The sequence below is a fragment of the Babylonia areolata genome, chromosome 14 (assembly GCF_041734735.1).
Source record: "Babylonia areolata isolate BAREFJ2019XMU chromosome 14, ASM4173473v1, whole genome shotgun sequence".
In the NCBI taxonomy this organism is placed as follows: Eukaryota; Metazoa; Mollusca; class Gastropoda; order Neogastropoda; family Buccinidae; genus Babylonia; species Babylonia areolata.
Genome location: NC_134889.1, coordinates 13,942,839 through 13,969,585, shown reverse-complemented (window position 1 = coordinate 13,969,585; position 26,747 = coordinate 13,942,839). Strand labels below are relative to the sequence as shown.

Genomic DNA, 26,747 nt, shown 5'->3' with positions numbered 1-26,747 from the left:
AATATGTACATTTCTCCAGAAACAGAAAATAAAACATTATCCACATCATAAGAGCGTATTTGTCTGGGTGATTTAAGAGTCATTCCGACACATCAAATCACTGACGACATAAAGAACAGAACACACTGTGTAACAATCTTTCCCTTCTTTATGAACGTTCCCAGCTGTCAACACACTCTCCCCCCCACTGTCAATGAAGTATGAAAAATAGAAAACAGACTTTAGCTTCATGCACTTTTTAGGAAGAAACTGATTTCTAAGATACCAAATTTTGGACATTCCACTTCAAAATGGAATTCATCTCCCATTTCATCAATATCACAGTGACAGCAAGAGCACATTTATTGTAGAATGCTACCATGCCTGCCAACTGTAATTCATAATAAATACATTTAAACTGAAATAAACATATGGCATATGTATCTAAAAGGTGAAGAATAATATTATTCTCTTTCAGTTTTGAATTTTTATCAAATGAACACTTACTGTCAAGCTCTAATGATTCACATCAATTTTCATTTCAAATAAAGATATGCACTTCTTGTCTGACACATTGACACAACCTTTTATCTGTGAATGATTATAATTCTCATACACACTAGAATACTGTATCAACCAAAATGTTTTAATACCATTAGGCCATAAAGAAGTGAAAATACCATTTTAGTGTATTCACACAAAATGTTATACATATTACTGGAACATTTTTTGGTGGGTGATATAACATCAGTCCATAATCTTCATTTCCTGATTTAATAAGTTCTGAAACAGGACAGATTTCTGTTTCTCCATAAATCATAGAAGTCATGATATTTATATTCAACCTGCACATATACTGACATTTTTAGCTGATGTTGTTTTGTCTTTTTTTTCTCAAGCTCATTCAAGGCAAAAGCAAAAGTGAACAAGACAAAAAGTTAGCATTGTAGCATATACACATCCTTTTCCTCAGCACCACAGCAAAATGCACTTATGTGTCACCATTTCCTCAGCACCACAGCAAAATGCACTTATGTGTCACCATTTCCTCAGCACCACAGCTATATGCACTTTTTATGTGTCACCATTTCCTCAGCATCACAGCAAAATGCACTTATGTGTCACCATTTCCTCAGCACCACAGCAAAATGCACTTATGTGTCACCATTTCCTCAGCATCACAGCTATATGCACTTTTTATGTGTCACCATTTCCTCAGCATCACAGCTATATGCACTTTTTATGTGTCACCATTTCCTCAGCATCACAGCTATATGTACTTTTTATGTGCCTCCTTTTCCTCAGCATCACAGCTATATACACTTTTTATGTGTCACCATTTCCTCAGCATCACAGCTATATGCACTTTTTATGTTCATCCTTTTACTCAGCATCACAGCTATATACACTTTTTATGTTAGCTATATACACTTTTTATGTGCCTCCTTTTCCTCAACACCACAGCTATATACACTTTTTATGTGCCTCCTTTTCCTCAGCACCACAGCTATATACACTTTTTATGTGCCTCCTTTTCCTCAGCACCACAGCTATATACACTTTTTATGTTCATCCTTTTCCTCAGCATCACAGCTATATACACTTTTTATGTGCCTCCTTTTCCTCAGCACCACAGCTATATACACTTTTTATGTGCCTCCTTTTCCTCAGCACCACAGCTATATACACTTTTTATGTGCCTCTTTTTCCTCAGCATCACAGCTATATACACTTTTTATGTTCATCCTTTTCCTCAGCATCACAGCTATATACACTTTTTATGTGCCTCCATTTCCTCAGCATCACAGCAAAATGCACTTTTTATGTGCCTCCATTTCCTCAGCATCACAGCAAAATGCACTTTTTATGTGCCTCCATTTCCTCAGCACCACAGCAAAATACACTTTTTATGTGCCTCCTTTTCCTCAGCATCACAGCTATATACACTTTTTATGTGCCTCCATTTCCTCAGCATCACAGCTATATACACTTTTTATGTGCCTCCTTTTCCTCAGCACCACAGCTATATGCACTTTTTATGTGCCTCCTTTTCCTCAGCACCACAGCTATATACACTTTTTATGTGCCTCCATTTCCTCAGCACCACAGCTGTATACACTTTTTATGTGCCTCCTTTTCCTCAGCATCACAGCTATATACACTTTTAATGTGCCTCCTTTTCCTCAGCACCACAGCTATATACGCTTTTAATGTGCCTCCTTTTCCTCAGCACCACAGCTATATACACTTTTTATGTGCCTCCTTTTCCTCAGCACCACAGCTATATGCACTTTTTATGTGCCTCCTTTTCCTCAGCACCACAGCTATATACACTTTTTATGTGCCTCCATTTCCTCAGCACCACAGCTATATACACTTTTTATGTGCCTCCTTTTCCTCAGCATCACAGCTATATACACTTTTTATGTGCCTCCTTTTCCTCAGCACCACAGCTATATACACTTTTTATGTGCCTCCTTTTCCTCAGCACCACAGCTATATACACTTTTTATGTGCCTCCTTTTCCTCAGCATCACAGCTATATACACTTTTTATGTGCCTCCTTTTCCTCAGCACCACAGCTCCCCCGTGGGATGCAGGGGGTCTTTCAGTATAAACAGCATCTCTGCCTTCTGGAAATTCTGTGCAAGAAATTTCCTCTTTCTGTCACTCTCTTCCTTTCTGCTTTTTTTTTTTTTTTTCTTCCTTCTTCCTTTGCTAATGTCTGCTTTTTGTGCCTTCCCAGTCAATTCCCCTTTCTTTTTTTTCAGCAAGTTTTGACACTTTTGTCTATCTTTTCCGCAGTCAGTGATGTTTTGTGTGTGCTGTTTTGCTTTGGCAATTAAGTACAGTAGTGAGATTTTGAACACTCACTGGGATGGACACTAGCTGTCCATTCTGCAGTGCTGTTTGCCATTCAATGTATGTTTTGTGTGGCTTTGAAGTATTTTGATCCTTTTTCATGATTTTTTTAATTTTTGTATTTTTTTATAATCTGAAGATGATAAATTAAGCTGATGGGCTGATGTCCCCAGCACAGCCAAGTCTTATTTGCCTAAAGGAATTGAACAGCTGAAATAATATGTCATGAACTGTGTTGTTTTGCTGGTCTTTGTTGTAGAGTTCTGTGTTTAACACAGGTGAATTTTGTATTTAGCTGGGCAGTCCTGAAAGGTCTCTGTACTGTCGGCTGGACTATAAGCAACAATGCCAAAAGTCACAGCACATCCTTTTCCAAAGCATCAAAGCTGTATATAGTTTTTATGTACATCCTTATCCAAATTACCAGAGCTACTTACGCTAATACACATCCTGTTCCTCAGCATCAAAACTGCACACACTTTCTATGGACATCACTTTTCTCAGCATCACAGCTACGTACAAAATATACACTTTTTCACCGTCATGCTCCATTGAAGTTTGTTTGTTGTCATGTGTCAGAATGGAGGGTTTGGTACCTGACCAAATCATTTTGAACTGGGGTGATTGGTCACTGAGTCAAACATTTCTAGTGACTGCTTTGAATTCTAAACCTTCTAATTCTAAACGCTTGGTTGTTACTGCTCTTCTGTCAGAAGATGAGGTATCCATGTGGCAGCCAATCTCCTCATTTCAAGATAACACCACAGGATGACCCATTCAACTGTGTGATATGAAACAGCGTAAGTTTCACTTGTTTCATGAACTATGCCGATCGTCTTTATCTACTCTCTCTCCAACCTGAACAGTTAGCTTGTTCCAGGCTTCACTTGGATACATGTCCACATCAGTTCCTGTCTTTCAAGTTGCTTTTTTTCCTCCTTTGAGACTGTCAGTTCAACGGCACTCTGTCCTGCACTACACTAACTTGTCTTCACACACAAATGTCAAATCCACATGACTTTTTAACCTTGTGAAGACACAGCATTTGAGCTGATCTAAGCTGGGATCAATTTTTCAGACGCACTGTTAGTTACATCACATTTTCTGAGAGATGGCACAAGTCTACTTGATAAGGCAACATTATGATTTTGTGGATATTGATAACACAAAGACTGTATTTCATCTCAATACAAGTACTATAAACAGTTCAGAATTGGCAGCCTAACTGAAAAGACTTTGGGATCAGCACTCATACAGCTAATTAGGAAAGTATTGTGTACCATGAAGATGGTTAACTTTAAAAAAAAGTGGTTTTTTAAAATAATGACAAGAAGAAGAAACACAATTTCCAGAGCAGAACTTTGCAAGCCAGTGTAATTTCACAAGGTTTCAGTGCTCGTGTCATACTGCACTTAGTTCTTTCTGGGTGACATGTACTGGAACTTAACTGTACAACTCCACACAATGAAGTATTTGGCAAAAGGACGATAAGTCACACACAATCAATGGCACTGCTGTAATGGCACTGCACACTTAAACACACTGTACCAAACACATATGCATGCATACATGGATGTATACAGACATAGATGCGTGCACACACACACACACACACACATGCACGCACACACACACATATGCACACACACACACACACATGCATACACACACACATATGCACACACACATATGCACACACACACACACACACACACACACAAACACACACACATACACATGCAAGCATCATCTAATAACACATATGTGAAAAGACATGGAACAGAATTACTAATTTTACTTCTTTATATCCATTCCATCCTTCTCCCCCTCTCTCTTTCTCTCTCTCTCTCAGTCACACACACACACACACACACACACACACACACACACACAGCTATATATTCCAGTGCAATGTGTCCAGTGGTCCCCACTGTCTTCTGATGTCTTCTGCAAGATGGCTGTGGCCTTCAGCTGACTAGTTCCAAAGGCAGGGTGGTCACCTGAAACCAACAGTCCTGTTCATCAGTTCCACAGAAAACACTGACTGCAAGGTGGTCACCTCAAACCAACAGTCCTGTTCATCAGTTCCACAGAAAACACTGACTGCAAGGTGGTCACCTGAAACCAACAGTCCTGTTCATCAGTTCCACAGAAAACACTGACTGCAAGGTGGTCACCTCAAACCAACAGTCCTGTTCATCAGTTCCACAGAAAACACTGACTGCAGGGTGGTCACCTCAAACCAACAGTCCTGTTCATCAGTTCCACAGAAAACACTGACTGCAGGGTGGTCACCTCAAACCAACAGTCCTGTTCATCAGTTCCACAGAAAACACTGACTGCAAGGTGGTCACCTCAAACCAACAGTCACAGTTCAAGGTGGTCACCTCAAACCAACAGTCCTGTTCATCAGTTCCACAGAAAACACTGACTGCAAGGTGGTCACCTCAAACCAACAGTCCTGTTCATCAGTTCCACAGAAAACACTGACTGCAAGGTGGTCACCTCAAACCAACAGTCCTGTTCATCAGTTCCACAGAAAACACTGACTGCAGCTGAGGACTGAAAACTACAGATGAAAAAATGTATAAAAAACAACAACAACAAAAACAGATACTGAAGTCACCTTGTGGATGTGCTTTATGTGTCTTTTTGTGAAGTGCTCTACCTTTCTTTTTGTGGCATAGTTTTCAAGACATCTTTTTGTGATATATCTTATCTCTTTGTATTTGTACTGCCTTATAAGTTCTATCACTCTCAATGCGTTTGTACTGTCAATGCATTTGTATTGTCATGTAAGTTTATCACTTTATAGATGTTCATATTGTCTTAAAAGTTATATAACATTTTAGTACTGTCTTACAAACTGTATTACTTCCTATGTAAATGTATTTTCTTATAACTTGTATCACTTTCTGTTTGTATTATCTTAGAAATTATATAATTTTCGGTGTTTGTATTCCAAGTTATATCACTTTCTGTGTCTTCATATTGTCTTAAAAAGTGATATAAATTTTTTTTCTATTGTCTTATAAGTGTTATCACTTTCTATATGCTTCTATTCCAAGTTCTATCACTTTATGTCTTTGTACTATCTTAAAAAGTGATATCACTTTTTTGTAATGTCTTATAACTTATATCACTTCCTATATATTTCTATTCCAAATTCTGTCACTTTCTGTGTCTCTGTATTATATCAATAATGATAACACTTTTTGCATTGTCTCATAAGTTATATCACTCTCTATGTGTTTCTATTCCAAGTTCTATCATTGCCTGTGTGTGCATCATTTGACAGAAGAAAAACAACGACAGTCTCACCTTTTTCCAGCAAGCAAGCAGATCCATCAGGAAGAAGCAAGGTTCAGGAACGGCTGAGGTGAACACGCCCAGGTCTCTCCCGTCCAGGTAAAGATGGACATCCCTCTTCCTGTCCAGCAGCAGTCCCACACGACTCCCCGCACGGACGTCTCTCAGCGGAGCACCAAGACTTGACTGTGTCTGTTGACAGACCTGTACTGTGTAATGCTGAGCTGTAACAATGTCCTGTCTTGTAGTGTACCATGCTGAACTACATACTGCACTGTTCTCTGTCATACTGTATTGCTCTGTAACCTGCTACTGTGTGTGACTTTCTCATCACATCCTGTGGAATCTGGATTTCTCTCCTCCAGGAAAGACCTCATCACCACAACACAGACCCAGCTGGTTGTCTGGGCTGATGACTTCAGTCAGTCTTCACACACACTTTCAAACAACTGTGCTGCATGCTGTGACATTTCTCTTGCAACAGATTCCTCTTTGTCACATCCAGGCTACATTGCCATCATCCACATCAACCATTTTCTCTTCTTTTCTCTGTGTGGATTTGTTTCTTTACCTATAAGACTGGATTTCACTACTAGGTTTTGTGAAGGACAGCTTTCTTGTTGCTCATTGTTTCTTGATGTGCAATAACTGTAACCTTGGTTGAGTATTTCTACTGAAAGACTAACATCCAGACCACTCCTTTAGATCAAATGGAATGGGGATGGGGAGGGTGGAAACATCTGGCTGATGAGTGACCAGCTACATACCATTCCATTGTATGTGTGTGTGTGTGTGTGTGCGCGCACACGCGTGTGTTTCTGCGTGAGTACATATGTGTATGTGTGTGTGTATGTGTGCGCGCGCGCGTGTGTGTTTCTGCGTGAGTACATATGTGTGTGTGTGTGTGTGTGTGTGTGTGAACATGTCCAATATAAACACTGTTTCACTTTGATCTAGATCTAACTGATATTGCCTGTTTTCCATGATTTTCCCAATATCTTTAGACTCCTGAACAACTGGCAGAGAGATCTGCTGGGCAATCACTGGGATCCATTCCAATCTACCTAGACAGATTTCTCTCCACCCTCCTCATGTTTCTCATGAATGATCACAATGAAACAAAAGCTGAATGTTAGTGTGGTGTGTTCCAGGCACCATGAGGAGGACAACAGTGGTGAATGGTCAGATGACAGCAGAGACTGACCACAGGGTGAACAGACTGTGGGAAATGCTTCACTCTCAACACAACATGTCTTCACAACTCTTTCCTTTAACAGAAACACACACACACACACACACACACACACACACAGACACACACACACACACACACACACACACACACACAGCACACACACACACACACACACACACACACACACACACACACACACACACACACACAGACACACACACACACACATGCACACATACACACACACACACACACACATGCACACAGACACACACAGACACACACGGATACACACACACACACACGCACACACACAAACACACACGCACCCACACAAACACACACACATACACACAAACACACAGACACGCACACACACACACAAACACACACATAAATACGCATGCGCACACACGCACACACACACAAATACACACACATGCGCACACTTTCACACACACATATGCATACACACACATGCACACACACACACACACGCACACACACACACACACACACAAACATAAATACACACATGCACATGTGTGCACACACACACACACACACACACAGAGACACACACACACAAGATGTACACAAATGTGAACAGTAAGGAGAGGGGGGGGGGGGGGGTGACATTATAAAACAACAAAACCAACCAACCAAACAAAAAAAACAAATACACTAGACCTAGACAGATGGAAGGAGAAAGGAAAAACAGAGAGAAAAAAGAACAAGACAGAACAAGATTCTCTCAGCCATCCTGAAGAGGACAGCATACATGTTCCTACCTCACTGCCTCTATTCAACACACGGCAGTAGTCAATCAGAATGGCAAAGGAAGGACCACTATAGACATTGCAGGGCAAACTGATGGTGTCTGGGGCCTGCACTGCCACACCCAGCATGTTGTACTGGTAACTCCAGTCACTGAGGACTTCATTCATCTCCACCTGAAAACACACACACACACACACACACACACACACACATACACACATATGTTCACACACACACATATACACACATATGTTCACACACACACACACACACACACACACACACACACATATGCGCGCGCATGCGCACACACACACATATGCGCGCGCGCACACACACACATACACATGTAGTGTGTACACACACACGCGCGCGCACACACACACACACACCATACACATGCACACCCACACACACCCACACAAACACCCACCCACACATATACACACACATTCATGTGTGCATAAATGCATATTCACACATATGCACAAAGATAATAAAAACACAAAGCGGAATACAAATATCCACACAATAAGATAATGTACAATCCTGCATGTATGGAAGCAGTGCACACCAAACTAGCACACAAGTTTGATGCATGTCCATACACCCACCATGGCTGTTCAAGTTTCCAGACACACACACACACACACACACACACACACACACACACACACACATGTATACACACACACACACACACACACACACACACACACACACAGACATACACACACACACTCACGCACACACACTCACACACCATGCACACACACACACACACACACACACTCACACCTGTGCATGAACACATGCACACACATCACATGAAAGCATGCACATACACACACACTCACATGCACACACACACCGCTATGCATGCACATGTGCGCACACACACACACACATACAGTCACACACATCTGACCTGACCATATCAGAAACTATTTGTTTGACCAGCATTACTCTCTCACACCAGCTCAGCCAAACACCGCTGTGGGTGTATTTTACCACAACAACATGCTCATCAAATACAAAAAAGCACATACATGTGTGTGTGTGTGTGTGTGTGTGTGTGTGTGTGTGTGTGTGTGTGTGTGATCTGTAGATCTGTTACATGTGTCCCACTGACTAATGAACAATGGTCATGATGATGAAGTTCGGAACATACACAGATTCAGACACACCAGAAGTAAGAAAGCAACATACTGCAGTCAAAGACCAGTGATCTGTCCCAGATCCAAAGCACAACAGGACAATGCAGCCAAACAGTTTGACCCATCTTTAAATTAGTGTGATGGACGATATCAACACCATGATGAAGATGAGACCAGAGACAGGTCAGCATCATGCCTGCAGGATGTGCGTCTCAAAGAACAACGCCAGTTGATCCCTGACTGAACCCCAAGCACAGTGCTGGAACTGCTGTCAGACAGCATCAACAGATGAAGGACAGTGCTGGAACTGCTGTCAGACAGCATCAACAGATGAAGCACAGTGCTAGAACTGCTGTCAGACAGCATCAACAGATGAAGCACAGTGCTGGAACTGCTGTCAGACAGCATCAACAGATGAAGGACAGTGCTAGAACTGCTGTCAGACAGCATCAACAGATGAAGCACAGTGCTAGAACTGCTGTCAGACAGCATCAACAGATGAAGCACAGTGCTAGAACTGCTGTCAGACAGCATCAACAGATGAAGCACAGTGCTGGAACTGCTGTCAGACAGCATCAACAGATGAAGCACAGTGCTGGAACTGCTGTCAGACAGCATCAACAGATGAAGCACAGTGCTAGAACTGCTGTCAGACAGCATCAACAGATGAAGCACAGTGCTAGAACTGCTGTCAGACAGCATCAACAGATGAAGCACAGTGCTAGAACTGCTGTCAGACAGCATCAACAGATGAAGCACAGTGCTAGAACTGCTGTCAGACAGCATCAACAGATGAAGCACAGTGCTGGAACTGCTGTCAGACAGCATCAACAGATGAAGGACAGTGCTGGAACTGCTGTCACTGTGTCAGACAGCATCAACAGATGAAGCACAGTGCTAGAACTGCTGTCAGACAGCATCAACAGATGAAGCACAGTGCTAGAACTGCTGTCAGACAGCATCAACAGATGAAGCACAGTGCTAGAACTGCTGTCAGACAGCATCAACAGATGAAGGACAGTGCTGGAACTGCTGTCAGACAGCATCAACAGATGAAGCATAGTGCTAGAACTGCTGTTAGACAGCATCAACAGATGACACACAGTGCTGGAACTGCTGTCAGACAGCATCAACAGATGAAGCACAGTGCTAGAACTGCTGTCAGACAGCATCCACAGATGAAGCACAGTGCTGGAACTGCTGTCAGACAGCATCAACAGATGAAGCACAGTGCTGGAACTGCTGTCAGACAGCATCAACAGGTGAAGGACAGTGCTGGAACTGCTGTCAGACAGCATCAACAGATGAAGGACAGTGCTAGAACTGTTGTCAGACAGCATCAACAGATGAAGCACAGTGCTGGAACTGCTGTCAGACAGCATCAACAGATGAAGCACAGTGCTGGAACTGCTGTCAGTGTGTCAGACAGCATCAACAGATGAAGGACAGTGCTAGAACTGTTGTCAGACAGCATCAACAGATGAAGCACAGTGCTGGAACTGCTGTCAGACAGCATCAACAGATGAAGGAGCACTGTCTTTCTTTCATCAAAGCCGATGTTACTTCTACTGTCCTAGGCCAACCAGGTTTGCGTGACTGGTTCCCTTCTCAACATGTCAACCTCTTCAATACCAGTTGTCTTTGTTCTTTGTCTTCGGATCCCATCAGTGACCCCCAACAACTGTGGATCAACACTGACACCATGGAACACAAGACGGACATCTTGCCCCAGGGATGTCAGACCCATACAGCTTCACCTGTCCGAGGAAAGTCTCCAGGTGACAGACAGAAAGAAAGTCTCCAGGTGACAGAAAGAAAGTCTCCAGGTGACAGACAGAAAGAAAGTCTCCAGGTGACAGAAAGAAAGTCTCCAGGTGACAGAAAGAAAGAAAGTCTCCAGGTGACAGATAGTAAGTCTCCAGGTGACAGAAAGAATGAAAGTCAGAAAGTCTCCAGGTGACAGAAAGAAAGTCTCCAGGTGACAGAAAGAAAGAAAGTTCCAGGTGACAGAAAGAAAGAAAGTCTCCAGGTGACAGAAAGACAGAAAGTCTCCAGGTGACAGAAAGAAAGTCTCCAGGTGACAGAAAGAAAGAAAGTCTCCAGGTGACAGAAAGAAAGACAGTCTCCAGGTGACAGAAAGAAAGTCTCCAGGTGACAGAAAGAAAGAAAGTTTCCAGGTGACAGAAAGACAGAAAGTCTCCAGGTGACAGAAAGAAAGTCTCCAGGTGACAGAAAGACAGAAGTCTCCAGGTGACAGAAAGAAAGTCTCCAGGTGACAGAAAGAAAGATCTCCAGTGACAACAAAAGACAGAAAGTCTTTCCAGGTGACCAGAAAAGAAGAAAGTCTCCAGGTGACAGAAAGAAAGTCTCCAGGTGACAACATAAGAAAGTTTCCAGTCAGAAAGAAAAATCTCCAGGTGACAACAGAAAAAGAAAGTCTCCAGGGGACAAACAAATAGAAAGTTTCCAGGTGCAGAAAGAAGAAAGTCTCCAGGTGACAGAAAGAAAAGTCTCCAGAGTGAAAGAAAGAAGAAAGTCTCCAGTGACAGAAAAAAGAAAGAAGTTCCAGTGACAGAAAGTAAAGTCTCCAGTGACAGAAAGAAAGTTCCAGTGACGAGAATCTTCCCCGGTGACAGACCCAAAAGCTTCCCTGTCGAAGGAAAGTCTCCAGGTGACAGAAAGAAAGTCTCCAGGTGACAGAAAGAAAGTCTCCAGGTGACAGAAAGAAAGTCTCCAGGTGACAGACGTAAGTCTCCAGGTGACAGAAAGAAGAAAGTCAGAAAGTCTCCAGGTGACAGACAGAAAGAAAGTCTCCAGGTGACAGAAAGAAAGTCTCCAGGTGACAGACAGTAAGTCTCCAGGTGACAGAAAGAATGAAAGTCAGAAAGTCTCCAGGTGACAGAAAGAAAGAAAGTCTCCAGGTGACAGACAGAAAGAAAGTCTCCAGGTGACAGAAAGAAAGAAAGTTTCCAGGTGACAGAAAGACAGAAAGTCTCCAGGTGACAGAAAGAAAGTCTCCAGGTGACAGACAGAAAGAAAGTCTCCAGGTGACAGAAAGACAGAAAGTCTCCAGGTGACAGAAAGACAGAAAGTCTCCAGGTGACAGAAAGAAAGTCTCCAGGTGACAGAAAGAAAGTCTCCAGGTGACAGAAAGAAAGTCTCCAGGTGACAAAAAGACAGAAAGTCTCCAGGTGACAGAAAGAAAGTCTCCAGGTGACAGAAAGAAAGTCTCCAGGTGACAAACATAAAGAAAGTTTCCAGGTGACAGAAAGAAAGTCTCCAGGTGACAGAAAGAAAGAGTCTCCAGGTGACAAAAAGACAGAAAGTCTCCAGGTGACATAAAGAAAGAAAGTTTCCAGGTGACAAACATAAAGAAAGAAAGTTTCCAGGTGACAGAAAGAAAGAGTCTCCAGGTGACAAAAAGACAGAAAGTCTCCAGGTGACAAACATAAAGAAAGAAAGTTTCCAGGTGTCAGAAAGAAAGAAAGTCTCCAGGTGACAGAAAGAAAGTCTCCAGGTGACAGAAGGAAAGTCTCCAGGTGACAGAAAGAAAGTCTCCAGGTGACAGAAGGAAAGTCTCCAGGTGACAGAAAGAAAGTCTCCAGGTGACAGAAAGTCTCCAGGTGACAGAAAGAAAGTCTCCAGGTGACAGAAGGAAAGTCTCCAGGTGACAGAAGGAAAGTCTCCGGCTCCAAGTGACAGGAAGCTCACACAGCCATAAAGACAGGGGTTTGTGGGGAACAGAGCTTTTAATAAATCATATCATTTCAATTTCAGTTACATCAGAAATCCTGCAGCCATCTGTGAAGCCCCAACAAATTCAACTGTCAAAAATCAGTCAGAAATCACTGTTCATAAAGCCCCTGTAGTGTTTGCCAGTGTTGAGTAAACTAGACACAACAACTACAACAAAAACAACAAAAGCCCAGCACGCTCTTCCCCTGAATAACATGGCCAGATGTGTAAACAGTGCACAGAAAGAAAGCTCACAGTCCTCTCCATAAAAGCCCACTCATGTAAGTGAATGCACATTGCAGCACGGACAGCCCACAAATGCAGTGCAGTGACCCATGTACACTGTAAGATGTGTGCTGTTTGTGGTCCTACCTGGTACAGTGTGTTGACCTCCATCTGCTCACGTGACATCACAATACCATAGCTGGTTGTAGTACCAGTCACTCGATCTGCAGTCTGGTCATTGTTGGAGAGGACAACATTTTTACCATGGTTGCCATGGAAATTCCATGTAGTGACCTGTAACATAATTTATTTTCCATCAAAAAGCTGGATTATCTATTAACTTTTATTACTTTCTGTTCAACCATGGTATCTATCTTCTGTACGGTATGGTATGGTATGGTATGGTATGGTATGGTTTGTGGTGTGATTTGGCATGGTATGGTAAGGTATGGTATGATATAGTGTAAAATATGTTTGTGGTTTACTACTATTACTTTACATACATACTGGTAAAAAATCTATCATATTTTCTTTCTTTCTCTTTTCTTTCAATCAATTGTGATGGTGCCTCTTCAATAAATGTAATGTTTTAGATTATGTTGTAATTATGCAGGGGTGAGAGAAAAAGAGAAAGAGAGAGAGAGTGTGTGTGTGTGTGCATGTGCGCACACTTGGGTGTGTGTGTGTGTGAGTGAACTTTTACAAAATGTTAGTGCTGACAGATTTTCTTTTAATAAATGTAATGTTTTAGATTATGTTGTAATTATGCATGGGTGATAGAAAGAGAGAGAGAGAGAGAGAGAGAGAGAGAGAGAGAGAGAGAGAGAGTGCACACATGCACACTTGTGTGCGTGAATGAACTTTTAGGTGAAATGTTTATATATTTAAAACTGAATTTCTTTTTCATGTGTAAAATGTTTGCTGCTTCATATGTAGTTGGCTGTAAGTGTTACTGCAGCAGAGATGATGCTTTCAATGTATCTGGTTATAAATGCAGCAGAGGTAATGCTTTCAATGTATTTGGTTATAACTGCAGCAGAGGTGATGCTTTAGATGTGTTTGGTTATAACTGCAGTACAGGTAATGCTTTAGATGTGTTTGGTTATAACTGCAGCAGAGGTGATGCTTTAGATGTGTTTGGTTATAACTGCAGTACAGGTAATGCTTTAGATGTGTTTGGTTATAACTGCAGTACAGGTAATGCTTTAGATGTGTTTGGTTATAACTGCAGCAGAGGTAATGCTTTAGATGTGTTTGGTTATAACTGCAGTACAGGTAATGCTTTAGATGTGTTTGGTTATAACTGCAGCACAGGTGACCAAAGACAATTTTCTTGTTTAACACTGGACACTGAAGACATTATCTAACTTCTTGTTGAATGGAATGTTTAAGCATGGTATGGTATAGTATGGTATTACTACTACAGTATTTGTATTGGTATGGTATGGTACGATATGGTAAGGTATGATATGGTATGGTATAGTATGGTATAGTATAGTATGGCATGCTATGCTATGCTATGCTATGCTGTGCTATGCTTTTGTAAGCTATTGTAGGATATGGTATAAATTACACATACAGCATGGTACAGTCATAGTATGGTAGGGCATGACATGTTATGGCTCATAGATTTCAATTTCTTCAATGCATCCAGCACTAACACTGCATTCACACACGAAGAAAGACACATGTTATAATTGACGTGTCATTTGTTGAACAGCCCATCGTCAACCTTCAGCACAGTGGCAGGGGGCTGACCACTGGAGGACACCACAGCTGAAGCAGAAAATGAAAACAACTGGAGACTGGAAACGGCAAGCCTTGAAGCTGAAGTACTTCTGTCCGTGTCCCTGACTGGCTGCACAATAGTCATGGACAAAGCCAGTCGCTTCATGCTTAAAGTGAACTTCCCAGTCTCCTGTGAGGAACGTCAGACATTCATGCATTGTGAGACGTGCACACCCACTCCCCACCACCCCTCACCACAAAAGGTCAAGACAGACTGACGTTTGGCAGTTACTGGACTGATGAAGCAGAAGGAACTTCAGGTAACAGTGATTATAAATTGTACAGTAGCAAATAACTCAGATAAAATCATACACTTGCCAATAGCTATGAGGAATTATCAGTAGCAAACAACTATTATAAATCATATAGTTGCTAATAGCTATGATAAATTATACAGTAGCAAATAACTATGATAAATAAATTATATAGATCGATGCTATCAGCATGATGAATCATACAGTAGCAAATAACTGTGAGAAACTGCACAGTAGAAAATAACTATGATAAATCATTTAGTTGCTAATAGCTATGATGAATTATACCGTAGTAAATAAGATAAATTGTACAGTAGCAACTATGGTAAATCATACAATTGCTAATAGATATGATGAATTATACAGTAGCAAATAACTATATGTTGTTATACACTAGCAAATAACTAAGATAAATCATTCAGCAGTAAATGGCTGTGATAATTTGTTCAGCTGCAAATAACTATGATAAATTATGCAGAAGCAAATAGCTATGATAAATTGTTGAGTAGCAAATAACTATGATAATCCATACAGCAGCTAATAGCTGTGAAAAATCATACAGTAGCAAATAACCAGGATACATCATACACAACCAAATAACTATGACAAATTATACAATAACAAAGAACTAGGATAACTTATTCAGCAGCAAATAACTATGATAAATAATACAGGAGCAACCAACTATCTTAAATTATACAGTAACAAGGAACTAAAACAAATCATTCAGTAGCAAATAGCTATGATATTTTTTCAACTTCAAATAACAATGATTTATCATAATCCTACATTAACAAATAACTATGAATAGCAAATTACTATGATAAATCATACACATACTTTAACAAATCAGGAAGATAAATCCTACAGTAAGAAATTACTGTGATTAATAACTATATTACAGAAGAAACATCCATTTCAAAATACAAAATAAAACAAAACAAAAGAAAACAAAATAAAACAAGCCCAGTCCAATCTGTGAAAGTGAAGGAAATTAGAGAGGCAAAAACTAAGTCTCACCTTTGGTTGGGCCTTGACATCAGCAGGCTGGGCCTTGACATCAGCAGGGATGCACCGGACTTCAGCAACTTCTCTCAGCTTTGCCTCCACTTCAGACACCACATCTGAGCTGATCTCCATCTTCACGGCAGAAACCACCTTGAAGTCTGCAGGCAAGGTGGCGCTGAGGTCCATGTCGTCCACACGGGACTTCATCACGGCCGTCATGGTCCTGACCTCGTTGTGTGTCTTGATTTCTTGGATCCGCTCTGCCACAATGCTGTGGCTCGTCACCTTGCCTTTCTGCTGGAGCAGGTAGGTCTTTCCGTCCTGTACCGCGTCCTTCACCTCGGCACCGGCCCTGTGAACCAGCTCCTTCAGATGGCGCCGACACTCCTTGACAGCCGACTCCAGCTTGTCACAAACAGCGTCAATCTCTGCCATCAAGGTCTGTATCTTCTTCTCCGTCTCTTGCAGGTGCTGGTCCAGCTGCTCAATGCTGTGGTTCATCAGGACCTGTCCTTCCTTCAGCTTCTTCACCAGCTCTGCCAGCACGGCGTGTGCCTCAGACACCTTCTCCTCCAATTCCTTCACTTCCTGGCACTGTCGGTGACGGGTCATGGCACAGATGTGGCACATCAACTCCTCGTGGGTTGGGCAGTACAGGGTACACACCTCATTGGCATGGTACGCACAGGTGGGCGGGCCGTGGTTTGCAGACAGTTTTTCTGGCGTCAGGTTGGACAATTCTTCAACCACATGATTTTTGGTGGAAGAAAATTTTATGTGCATCTTTGCACAGGATTTGCAAATCATGTCTCTGCAGTTGAGACAGAGACTTGTGGCGACAACCTCTTCACAGGAACAGCACTGGTGTTGCTTGTGCAGCAGCTGCTCAGCCTCCACCAAGCGGACCATTGACAGGTCTGTAGGTAACATGTCTGCGATCTCATTTAAATTTCCTTCACTGTCAGCATCCACGATACGGTGTCTACAGAGTGGGCAGCTGGCGTTCTTGTTTGACTCCATCCACGACAGCAGACAGTCACGACACAACAGATGACCACACGGTAGCAGCTTAGGGTCATGAAAGAAGTTATGACACACGCTGCATGTCAGTGTGTCGGTGGAGTCAGCTGCTACTGCAGAGGCCATAATTAGATGCTGAGGATGGAGTATGCAGACACCCCTTCAGTAATCTGGTCAACACAGGAAAAATAAAGAAGAAATATTCAGTATGAATTAAGTTGACAAATAAACAGAGACTGGCTGAACAAATAAAAAAAAAGAAGAAATGGAGAAAAGAAAAACAAAACAAGAGGCAAAGCCTTCAAGACTCACTTGTGCTTCGCGCTTTATCCAGTAAAGGAATCATGAGGAAAAAAAGGAAGAGATTAAAAAAATCATTGAAAAGTGTTCTGTATAAAATAAGCTTGGAAGAAAAAAAGCAGCAGCAGCAGCAGCAGCAACAACACACAACACACACACACACAAAACACAATCAGAAGGGATCGAACCATGCATGTTCAGTTCCGAAGCAAGCAGATTGATCCCCACTGCTGCGGCGCATCTGACGTCATTTGACTGAATTTAATAGTTACAGCAAAATTGACGTTTTCTTCTTCGTGCGACAAACAGATGTGATTTTAGTAGACAAAATAATGCCGTTTAAATAATTTTTGTGTATGTATTTTATAATTTCTCGATTAGTATTTTATTTCAGTGGTAAATGAGACATTGCCATCGCTTCAAGCCCACCGCAACACATGGTACAACTCTAGATCTGCACTGATGAACCAGTCTACAATGGGCCGAAAAAACAACAGATCAATTTTTCTTTTTATGTTCATTCCAGTTATTTCAGTGTCCATTTTAGAATATTCATAAGCAGTAAACACGTCGATAGTGTAGTTAGTATCACTGTATATGTTCTGTCCAGAATTTGTATTTCTTTCCTTTTAATTGTGAACAACACAAACGAGGTCATCATCATTGAACACATCCTACATTCTAGTAAGCCTAGCTCAGTTGGAAGCAGATTTTATAATTTTTCGGATTTTGGAATGTATATCAATGAAATAAACCGTTAATGAAATACAGCTTAATTCAAGAGACTTACAACCTGTTACTGGTATGACTGTGAAGATTTTTTTTCATACTGTTTGAGCCAACTTTGGTATTGGCAGGCAAAGTATTTCCAGAGAAAATGGCAATGTTAAAGTTTACCACACACACACACACACACACACACACACATAGACAACTGAACATCGGGTTAAAACATAGACTCACTTTGTTTACACAAGTGAGTCAAAAAAGAAAGGAAGAAAGAAAGAAAGGGGAAAAGAAAAGAAGGAAAGCAAGAAGGATATTGGACACACATCAACTGATCTTTTGCAAGCTAAATCTGGGGCTGCACATACGTTCACTGCAGCTGAGACTGAGAAAAATCTTCACCATCCTTTCTCACCAGACACTGTCACATGCTGAATTCAGAAATTTGACAAATGGACTGGTTTCAGTGTTCAGAAAAATGCACTGATTTCAAAGAAAACAAACTGGTTTGATTTCTGCATTCAGAAAAATGGTTCTTTTTCAGAGTGCCAAGTGTGTGCTGCACATGAGACCTCAGTTTATCGTCTCATCTGACCAATTAGACACTCAGTTTGATTTCCCAGTCAAACTTGGGAGAAAGGGCAAGAGTAGGATTCGAACCCACACCCTTACAGACTCTCCATATTGGCAGCTGAGCATCTTAACCATTCTGCCACTTTCCTTCTTGACCAGAAAAATACATCATTCATTTCAGAGATATGAAACACTGACTGACTTTATGAGAAAAAAGAAGAAGAAAAAAAGAGAGACTATATCCATGGATTAGAAAAATGAAGTCAATCCAGATATCAAAATGATCAGCATGCACATTTTCACCAACATGACACTGTCACAAATTAGTGCATGTAGTGACTTGACTATGAGAGATTAGTTAAAATATTACTATCCCAAGTTATCTGCATTTCTAAACAAGGCGCCATGGCCGAATCATTAATGCCTCTGACTAATGAACAAATGTTCATTATAGTGATCTGGATTATTCTGACTTATGAACAAATGTTCATTTGTGATCTGGATTAAAGGACCAGTTTCGGCACAGTGCTGTGTCCTTGGGGAAGATACTTTCCTCACACCACCCAGGTGTTAACAGATACCCAACTTTGGATGGGGAATTCAAAGGTTAAAATGGGGGATGGAGAAGATTGCACCCCACCTACCTATGCCTAGCCCTAGACATGGTAGATATGACTGCACTGCCCTGAAAGCCATCAAGGGCAATGGAACTTTTAACTTTTAATGTATTTCTTTCAGCAAGCTGTTGCAACAACAAAAACAAAAACGAGGCAATCTTGAACACAGATCAGACAGCTCTGAATCTGGATTGAGATTCACGATGAACCATTTCATTTTCAGCCAGCACTTCTATTTACACAGGAGGAAATGCATGCAAGGCTTGCTGACAATGTTGAGAAGCTGAGTAGTAAATTACAAGTTTCCTACTTTGCATCATTCCATCAGTCTGGTCTATTGGTGTTTGCTTTATTGTTTTTTACTCTCTCTCTCTCTCTTTATTATTTATTACTAAAAAAAACTTTTTAAAAGGTGGGTGGGGTTATGCTAATTACAAGACGGTGTCAGTAACTCAATTAAACTGGTTCCTGTCAGTATGATTCAGTGTGATGCTTTATTTAAGGAGTTAAGTATCATTAGATCAGAACTGGAATTTCAGCAAATTCAAGACCCATCAATCACGTTTTTTAAAACTATATTTAGTAACCAAATGGATTAGTCTGACCTGTCATCTCTGAAATGGCTCTAAGACAGAACAGCAGGATATGTGTGACCTTAATCAAAGTGATGTACAGATTCTGCAGGATGTCACCATGACAACAGCATTCAGGCTGCATGGGGGGAGCACAAATAAACATGTGACTACCTGACAAGCTAATTCTGTACCCCAAAATTCATGAGTGTGGACAAAATATATTATTGGGTACAGCACTGTCCATGGAAGCAATTCATGAACTGGGTACAGATTCTTCTCACATAGTTAGATACTATTTATGTTAGAAGTATCTGTAATGATGTAAATACAATTGCAAATAACCTACTCAACTCACATCTACTTTAAATTAAACAGGCAAAACCAAAAAATCCTCATTCTACTACACAAACCCCTCTCTGGCTGGAACCAGGAAGTAAAGAAAAAATCATTCACTTTGCATGTTCACCTACGTCTTGAACTTTGTGCACCTTCAGTAAGGGACGAACCCATCATGACAAAAACACACATACCATTGAAAAAATATATTACAGAAAATTGTTCAGGCAATGATAGTATGACATCTTATCTATGATCAGCAAAATAATAAACATAGTTGTTCAACTCTTCAAGTATGGGAAAGAAAAGAAAACAACAAAAACCGAAAGTGCATGTGGCCAATGCAACAAACTCGGAACTCACCCTGATATTTCGATCTACATCAGTCCGATCTGCGTCACAATGCGAAACACAAACATTCTTTGAAAACAAACTTGTGAAACGGTAGTTGTGTGCGTACAGGCAGACTCGTTTTCTGATGTTTGAAGAAATTGTACAAAATTTGGGTGACAGTTCCGACCACTTGTCTGCGAAATTACCCACAAGCTATCGGGGGGGCGTTGTCGTAGTCATGGGATAGGTCACGTGCTCGTGGTGGCTGCTTTTGAAAAAGGCTTCCAACGTTACAGGCCAATATCATTGCTGAGGTTGGATGCCATCTGACTGAACGTTGTCTGTAGCGGTTATTTCTTAAGGCTGGACGGTTCAGGCACACTCTTTGGTTCGGGAGTTATTTCTCCTACTCTTATCTTTTTGTTGAAAAAAAGTGTCCAAGCACATCCACTGAGCGGTTAAAAGATTCGATTGAGTTGAGCATTCCATCATCACATGTGTGTGTGTGTGTGTGTGTGTGTGTGTGTGTGTTATTTCTCCCATGTATCCTTACTAATTTAAAATTTAAAAAAAAGCAAACGATTCGATACTTTTTATTTCTTTTTCTCTTCAAAATAAAAGTTTTAATAATAATAATAATATCGTTGCAGACCTATATTTAGGCTTCTCAGCCTTTAGTCTGGTCTTAGTACTCGAAAACTTATTATCACAAAAGTCCAAACACTTTTTCTTGTTTCTTTTTCCCTATTTGCAGCTATTTGTACATGCAGTATCAGTATCAGTAGCTCAAGGAGGCGCCACTGCGTTCGGACAAATCCATATACGCTACACCACATCTGCCAAGCAGATGTACATGCGATCTGCCTCAGTGATTGTCCAGCCTAGCTTTGAAAGCGTTGAGAGAAGGGGCGCTGACTACAGAATTCTGGTAGGGCGTTCCACGGGTTCACCACCCGGAAGGAGAAGTAGTGCCGGCGCATTTGTCCATTGCATGGCCTCTTCTTGAGTCTCAGGTTATGCCTACGGGTCTGTCTATTACTGTTTTCTAGAACCAGGGGGTTTCCACTTTATACAGTCCATGAGTAAACTTGTAGGCCTCAATCATGTCTCCTCTGTCCCTACGGTACTACATGCTGGGTATTTTCATTCTGGCTAGGCGCTCCTCATATGTACTGTTTGCCAGCCCGGGGACCATTTTTGTTGCTCTCCTGAGAATACCCTCGATGAGGTCTTTGTCTTTCTGGTCGCGGGGTGACCACGCAACACTGGCAATTTCCAGGTGAGGGCGTATCAGTGCAACGAAGAGCTGTCTCATTGTGTCTATGTCTTGGTACTGGTATGACCTTCTGATCAGCTCTAAGATCCTGTTGGCCTTGTTGACTTGTGTCTCAATGTGCTGTCTGAACTTGAGTTCCTAGTCCATCATTACTCCCAGATCCTTCTCGCCTTTTGATGCTTCTAACACCACTCTCTCATCGCTGTTGTGTAGTCTCATGTTGTACTCAGCTTTGGGGTTATTGTGCCCTAGATGTAGGACCTTGCACTTTATCGAAATAATTGGATTCTTTAACATCTACATATACAGTGTGTGATCATAGCAGCACCAAATTTGCTTAGTATCAACAATTTGCCAAAGTCTACGCTAATTCTATAGAAGACTGGAAAATTGTTAAAGCTCCAAGGTAACCCATGCAGCTCAACGAGTGTCGCGCAAATCCCTCTCAGTAATGTCATGGGAGTTAACCCGACACAACAACTCGTGCTTTGATAGAGTAGCATCCCGTGGTTACCCTTCACCACCTTGCCCCTCTCCCTCCCCGAAGTTGTCTGGTGACCGACGCGAGCTGTGTTGATATTTTTGTGTGCCAGTGAACACGAACAGCGAAGAACCAACCCGGAGGTATTTGTCACTGTTCCGAGAGCAAGCGCACTGCTACGCGAGCCGTGTGAAGCATTTTCTACTCTGAATATTGGTCGGGAATGGAATGTGAAAATGAGACATGATTCGAGTTGAGGAATTTTGTTGTCACAGGTGTTGTTTGTCGTGATGGGATGTTTTCCTGCGAAAGTTTCTCCAGGTGAGAGAGTCTTTTCTTCGTACTTTTGGTTTTGTCATCAGTGTGGTCGGGAATGCGGACAAGGGGATTGTTGGGAGTAGTGCGTTGTAGCATCAACAGGTCTTAATTGGGTGACGATTAATCGGGATCAGACTTATGCGTTTATCAGGGTTGCTCTCACGTCTTGATAAAAATATTATGTGGTTGATTCTTCTTCTTTTTTTTTTCGTATGTGCCCGCCTTCAGTTGAAGATTCGTGTTGCTAACTTGTTTTCAAGCCTAACTCTTAATTTGAAGGCTGAATAAAATAAAAGATGCCATATTTCCCTTGCCTTCGTTGCAAATGCACGAACAATTATGTTTAAACAGGTAATATTTAATTTAGGATACAAAAAAGTGAATTACATTATTAAATTCAATTCATACTGAAACAGTCAGCCAGTTGGGGGGTGGGGAGGGGGGGGAGGGCAGCTGGATGGGGGGAAGCATGGGGGTTACTTCTGTGTCGTTTCTTTTTTTAGTTTTGTTTATTTGTTATCATTTTTTTCTTCTTTGTCCACAGCCATCATTGGTATTAATCATGTATCATTCTGATGGTCTGTCTTGGCTTCTGTCTCAAAAAGTAACATTTGCTAAATTCTTTTTTATCTTTGCAATTTATCCTTTTCCTCTCCCTAATTCAGTAATTGCCACTCTTTTTACCATTATTTACTCAGTCTTTTTTTCTTTTCTTTTTTCTAATATTTACAAAAAAATTTTTTAGTTGCATATAACCCAGTTACCACACTCACTGTCACACACAGGCACATACACAGACACACACACACACGCACACACACACACACATATATATATATATATATATCACACATACAAATACACACACACATGTATCGGACACACTCACACACACACATGTATCGAACACACACACACACACACACACACACACACACACACAGACAGCAGTTTCTCATTCTTTATCAGTTTCAGTTTATTTGTGAAATAGTCAAATAGTGGGATAATGGTGGGGGGTTTTAGATACAGGCGCAGGTATTGTTGGATGTCCGTGTGACATTTCCATTTCATATTTTATAGAGCTAGCAGTTAAAAAAAAACTACAATAATTGCTGTATGCTGGTGTTTGAATAGATTAGATCAATGGGAAGAAAGAAAGAACAGTGTAATATATCCATCATCCTATGCTGAAGTTAAAGGTGATGCCCAAAGATTTGCACAAAGAAGGACAGAACAAAAAAAACAACCCCAACTTATCCCATAACAAATGATATTAGAAACATATTTTCACTTGAGTTTGTATGTTTGTGTATGTGTGTGTGTGTGTTTGCTGTGTATAATACATAGATGTTTGTGTGTGTAGGTTTTCCACTTTTTGTTTACTCTTGGTTTCATGAATCATGAATTATTCTTTTACTGGACTGTGGTGAAATTGGCTCACTTGTTACAAGTCACTGAATGTGTGTCTTATATAGAGTTCTCAGCTTTGCTTCTGTGGATCCATCTTTTTATTTTACTGGACCTGTCTGCAAGGTCTGTCTTCACCTGTCAATATAAGATTTTCTTTTTAAGTTGGTAAATCGAATAAGCAGGCAAGCAACAAAGAATGCGCGCGCGTACACACACACACACACACACACACACACACAGTTCTTGTCAGACAGATAATTTAAAACTTATTGATTTCCATCATTATCTCCGTTATACAATGCTGATGAAACCAAATTTACTCTCATTTACTGAATTAGTGATCTGACATGAAGTTGTGATGAACTATGAAAAGTATGAAGCATGTTACATTAAAAAAAAAGTATATATATATATATCATGCTTGTGTAGTCCAAGCTAGGGTTGATCTCTTGATCTCTCTCTCTTTCTCCCCTTTTGAGGAACAGAATGTCATATCAAATGATTCCAGTTTTTTATTTGTCATCTCACACATTGTGCATGTATGACACCTATTTTTCTTTGAGATCAAGACTTCAGACAAGTTAAAAATCTTGGGGTTCGCAGGGACTTCTTTACCATAATTCTTGGCAGTCCCAGACTGCCTTCGATTTCAGAGGGTCACTCCAAATGTTGAGCATTCTGATCAGCTCTGCACAGATACAAATGCTGGCATACCTTCAGGTCATAATCGTCAATTTTTTTATGGAAAAAAAGGGGAAAATGTGGGGAAGTGAAACAACCCTTCTTGGAAGCAGACTGTATAGTATACTAGAGACAGACCTGAAGAAACCAATGCAAGATTTAAAAAAAAAAAAAATTAAAGAAAAAAACAACTCGTGTTTGTTATAACATCCCATGGATCTACTTTATGAACCATCAGTGATTCATATCCATTTTCAAAGCGCCCAGGAAACAAATGTGTAGTGTTGCAATAATTAGCTGTGTACAATTCTGCTTGAAAGGCACAGAAGTTAGGTGCAGCGTCTGAGTTTTCGCTTTTTTTCCAACTGGTGTTCACAAACACAAGCGATGATTCATTTGTTTGTTTTTTTGGTTTGTTTATTAAGGGGGGGGGGGATAATTCATTTCACAGAAAGTCACCACAGATGCTTCTCTTGTATCAGAAGACCTGCAGCGTGTAAACTTTCGGCTCTCTCAAGGTGACTAGATTACGATCAGTTACGATCAGTATGCAGATACAGTAGCAGTGCTTCCCAATCCGTTTCGCAGAGTACCACGAAGTGAGTGAAGAGAAGGGGGGAGCAAAGCCAAGCCCCAGGGAACTCAAACTGCTGAGAGGTGACGTCACACAGAGGTACGAGGCGCGCAAGATGCGGGAAGAAAAATTACGTCAACGGCAGCTGCGAATTACGTCAGCAGCTGAGGTAGGTGTGGCTCGAGTTGAAAGTGTTTTTGCTCTCTCTCTCTCTCTCTCTCTCTCTCTCTGAGAGTCTCTTCACTCTCTCTCTCTCTCTCTCTCTCTCTCTCTCTCTCTCTCTCTCTCTCTATGTGTTAGGGCAGGTGAGCAGATAGGTGTGAGGAGTTGGGGGTGAGGCGTTGTTTTTGCATGTTTTTGCACGTGTGTGGGTACCCGTTTGGTACCTACGTGTTGGTGGGGTGTGTGCGTGAGAGATGTATTACTGAAAGAGATTACAAGAAAAAAAAGAGGTATTACTGAGAGAGAGAGAGAGAGAGAGAGGGGGGGGGGGATCTCCCCTCCCTGCACACCCCCTCCCCAGCCCGTACAAATGAATATTCCAGTAATCACAAGCTTAATTATATGAATCCTGGAAAAAACAGAAAAAAAGGAGAGAGAGAGAGAGAGAGAGAGTGAACATAAGAGGTCCCTTCTCCATCAGACCGCGTTGTGTGCATGCATACAGTGTGCGTGTACCGTAAACTACCTTGTAAGCGCTCTCCCCCACCCTGCACAAATTTCACCCAAAAGTTGAGGTGGGCGTTTACTGGGTACTTTGCCCTTTGCAGGAGCCAGTTGCCGTACTGTTTCACGGATTATACTAGCTGGGCTGGAAGTGAGAAAAACAACAACAAAAAACAGCAACATCGGCTACTGAAACATTGTAATGCATCGCGAAGGGACGTCATGCTCTAACTTTGGTTTTCAATGATACATGGATATCTCATGTAGGCTTTTCGTTTTTGCTGGTTTTTTTAATTGGTTTTTTGTTTGTTTGTTTGTTGTTGTTGTTTTTTAGAATTACCTCTGCACTGAACACCTTGAAAAGCAACACACAAATAGGAAACTGAATCATCATTAGTTCATGGTAACTTACTTTCTTTCTTTCTTTTCGAAATGAGGTCATAATAACTTTCCTTCATTCGTTCTTTTTCTTTTACTTCGAGGGAGGGGGGGGGGGGGTCTTTTGCAAGTATGGATAGTTTTCAACCCAAAATGGAGGATGGGTGTTTACTAGATAGTATAACACAGGC

General features: G+C 41.3%; 2 protein-coding genes across 2 annotated transcripts in view; one reads left to right on the top strand and one right to left on the bottom strand.

Moving 5' to 3' along the window:
- Window positions 1-2,658: 2,658 nt before the first annotated feature.
- LOC143289847 (E3 ubiquitin-protein ligase TRIM56-like) lies at window positions 2,659-20,991 on the bottom strand. The gene is made up of 6 exons (XM_076599035.1): window positions 20,803-20,991; window positions 16,305-17,482; window positions 13,390-13,536; window positions 8,137-8,298; window positions 6,163-6,342; window positions 2,659-4,841 (listed from the first exon to the last, which is right to left on the bottom strand). The coding sequence occupies exons 2-6, from the start codon at window positions 17,436-17,438 to the stop codon at window positions 4,809-4,811; spliced, it is 1,656 nt and encodes a 551-aa protein (XP_076455150.1). The 5' UTR covers window positions 17,439-17,482; window positions 20,803-20,991; the 3' UTR covers window positions 2,659-4,808.
- Window positions 20,992-22,584: 1,593 nt separating this feature from the next.
- The window catches only part of LOC143289844 (uncharacterized), a 36,338-nt gene continuing 32,175 nt past the window's right edge, over window positions 22,585-26,747 (top strand). The window contains exons 1-2 of the mRNA XM_076599029.1: window positions 22,585-22,850; window positions 25,527-25,681. Coding sequence (XP_076455144.1) covers window positions 22,820-22,850; window positions 25,527-25,681 — 186 coding nt within the window. The 5' untranslated portion in view covers window positions 22,585-22,819. The remainder of the gene's footprint in view (window positions 22,851-25,526; window positions 25,682-26,747) is intronic.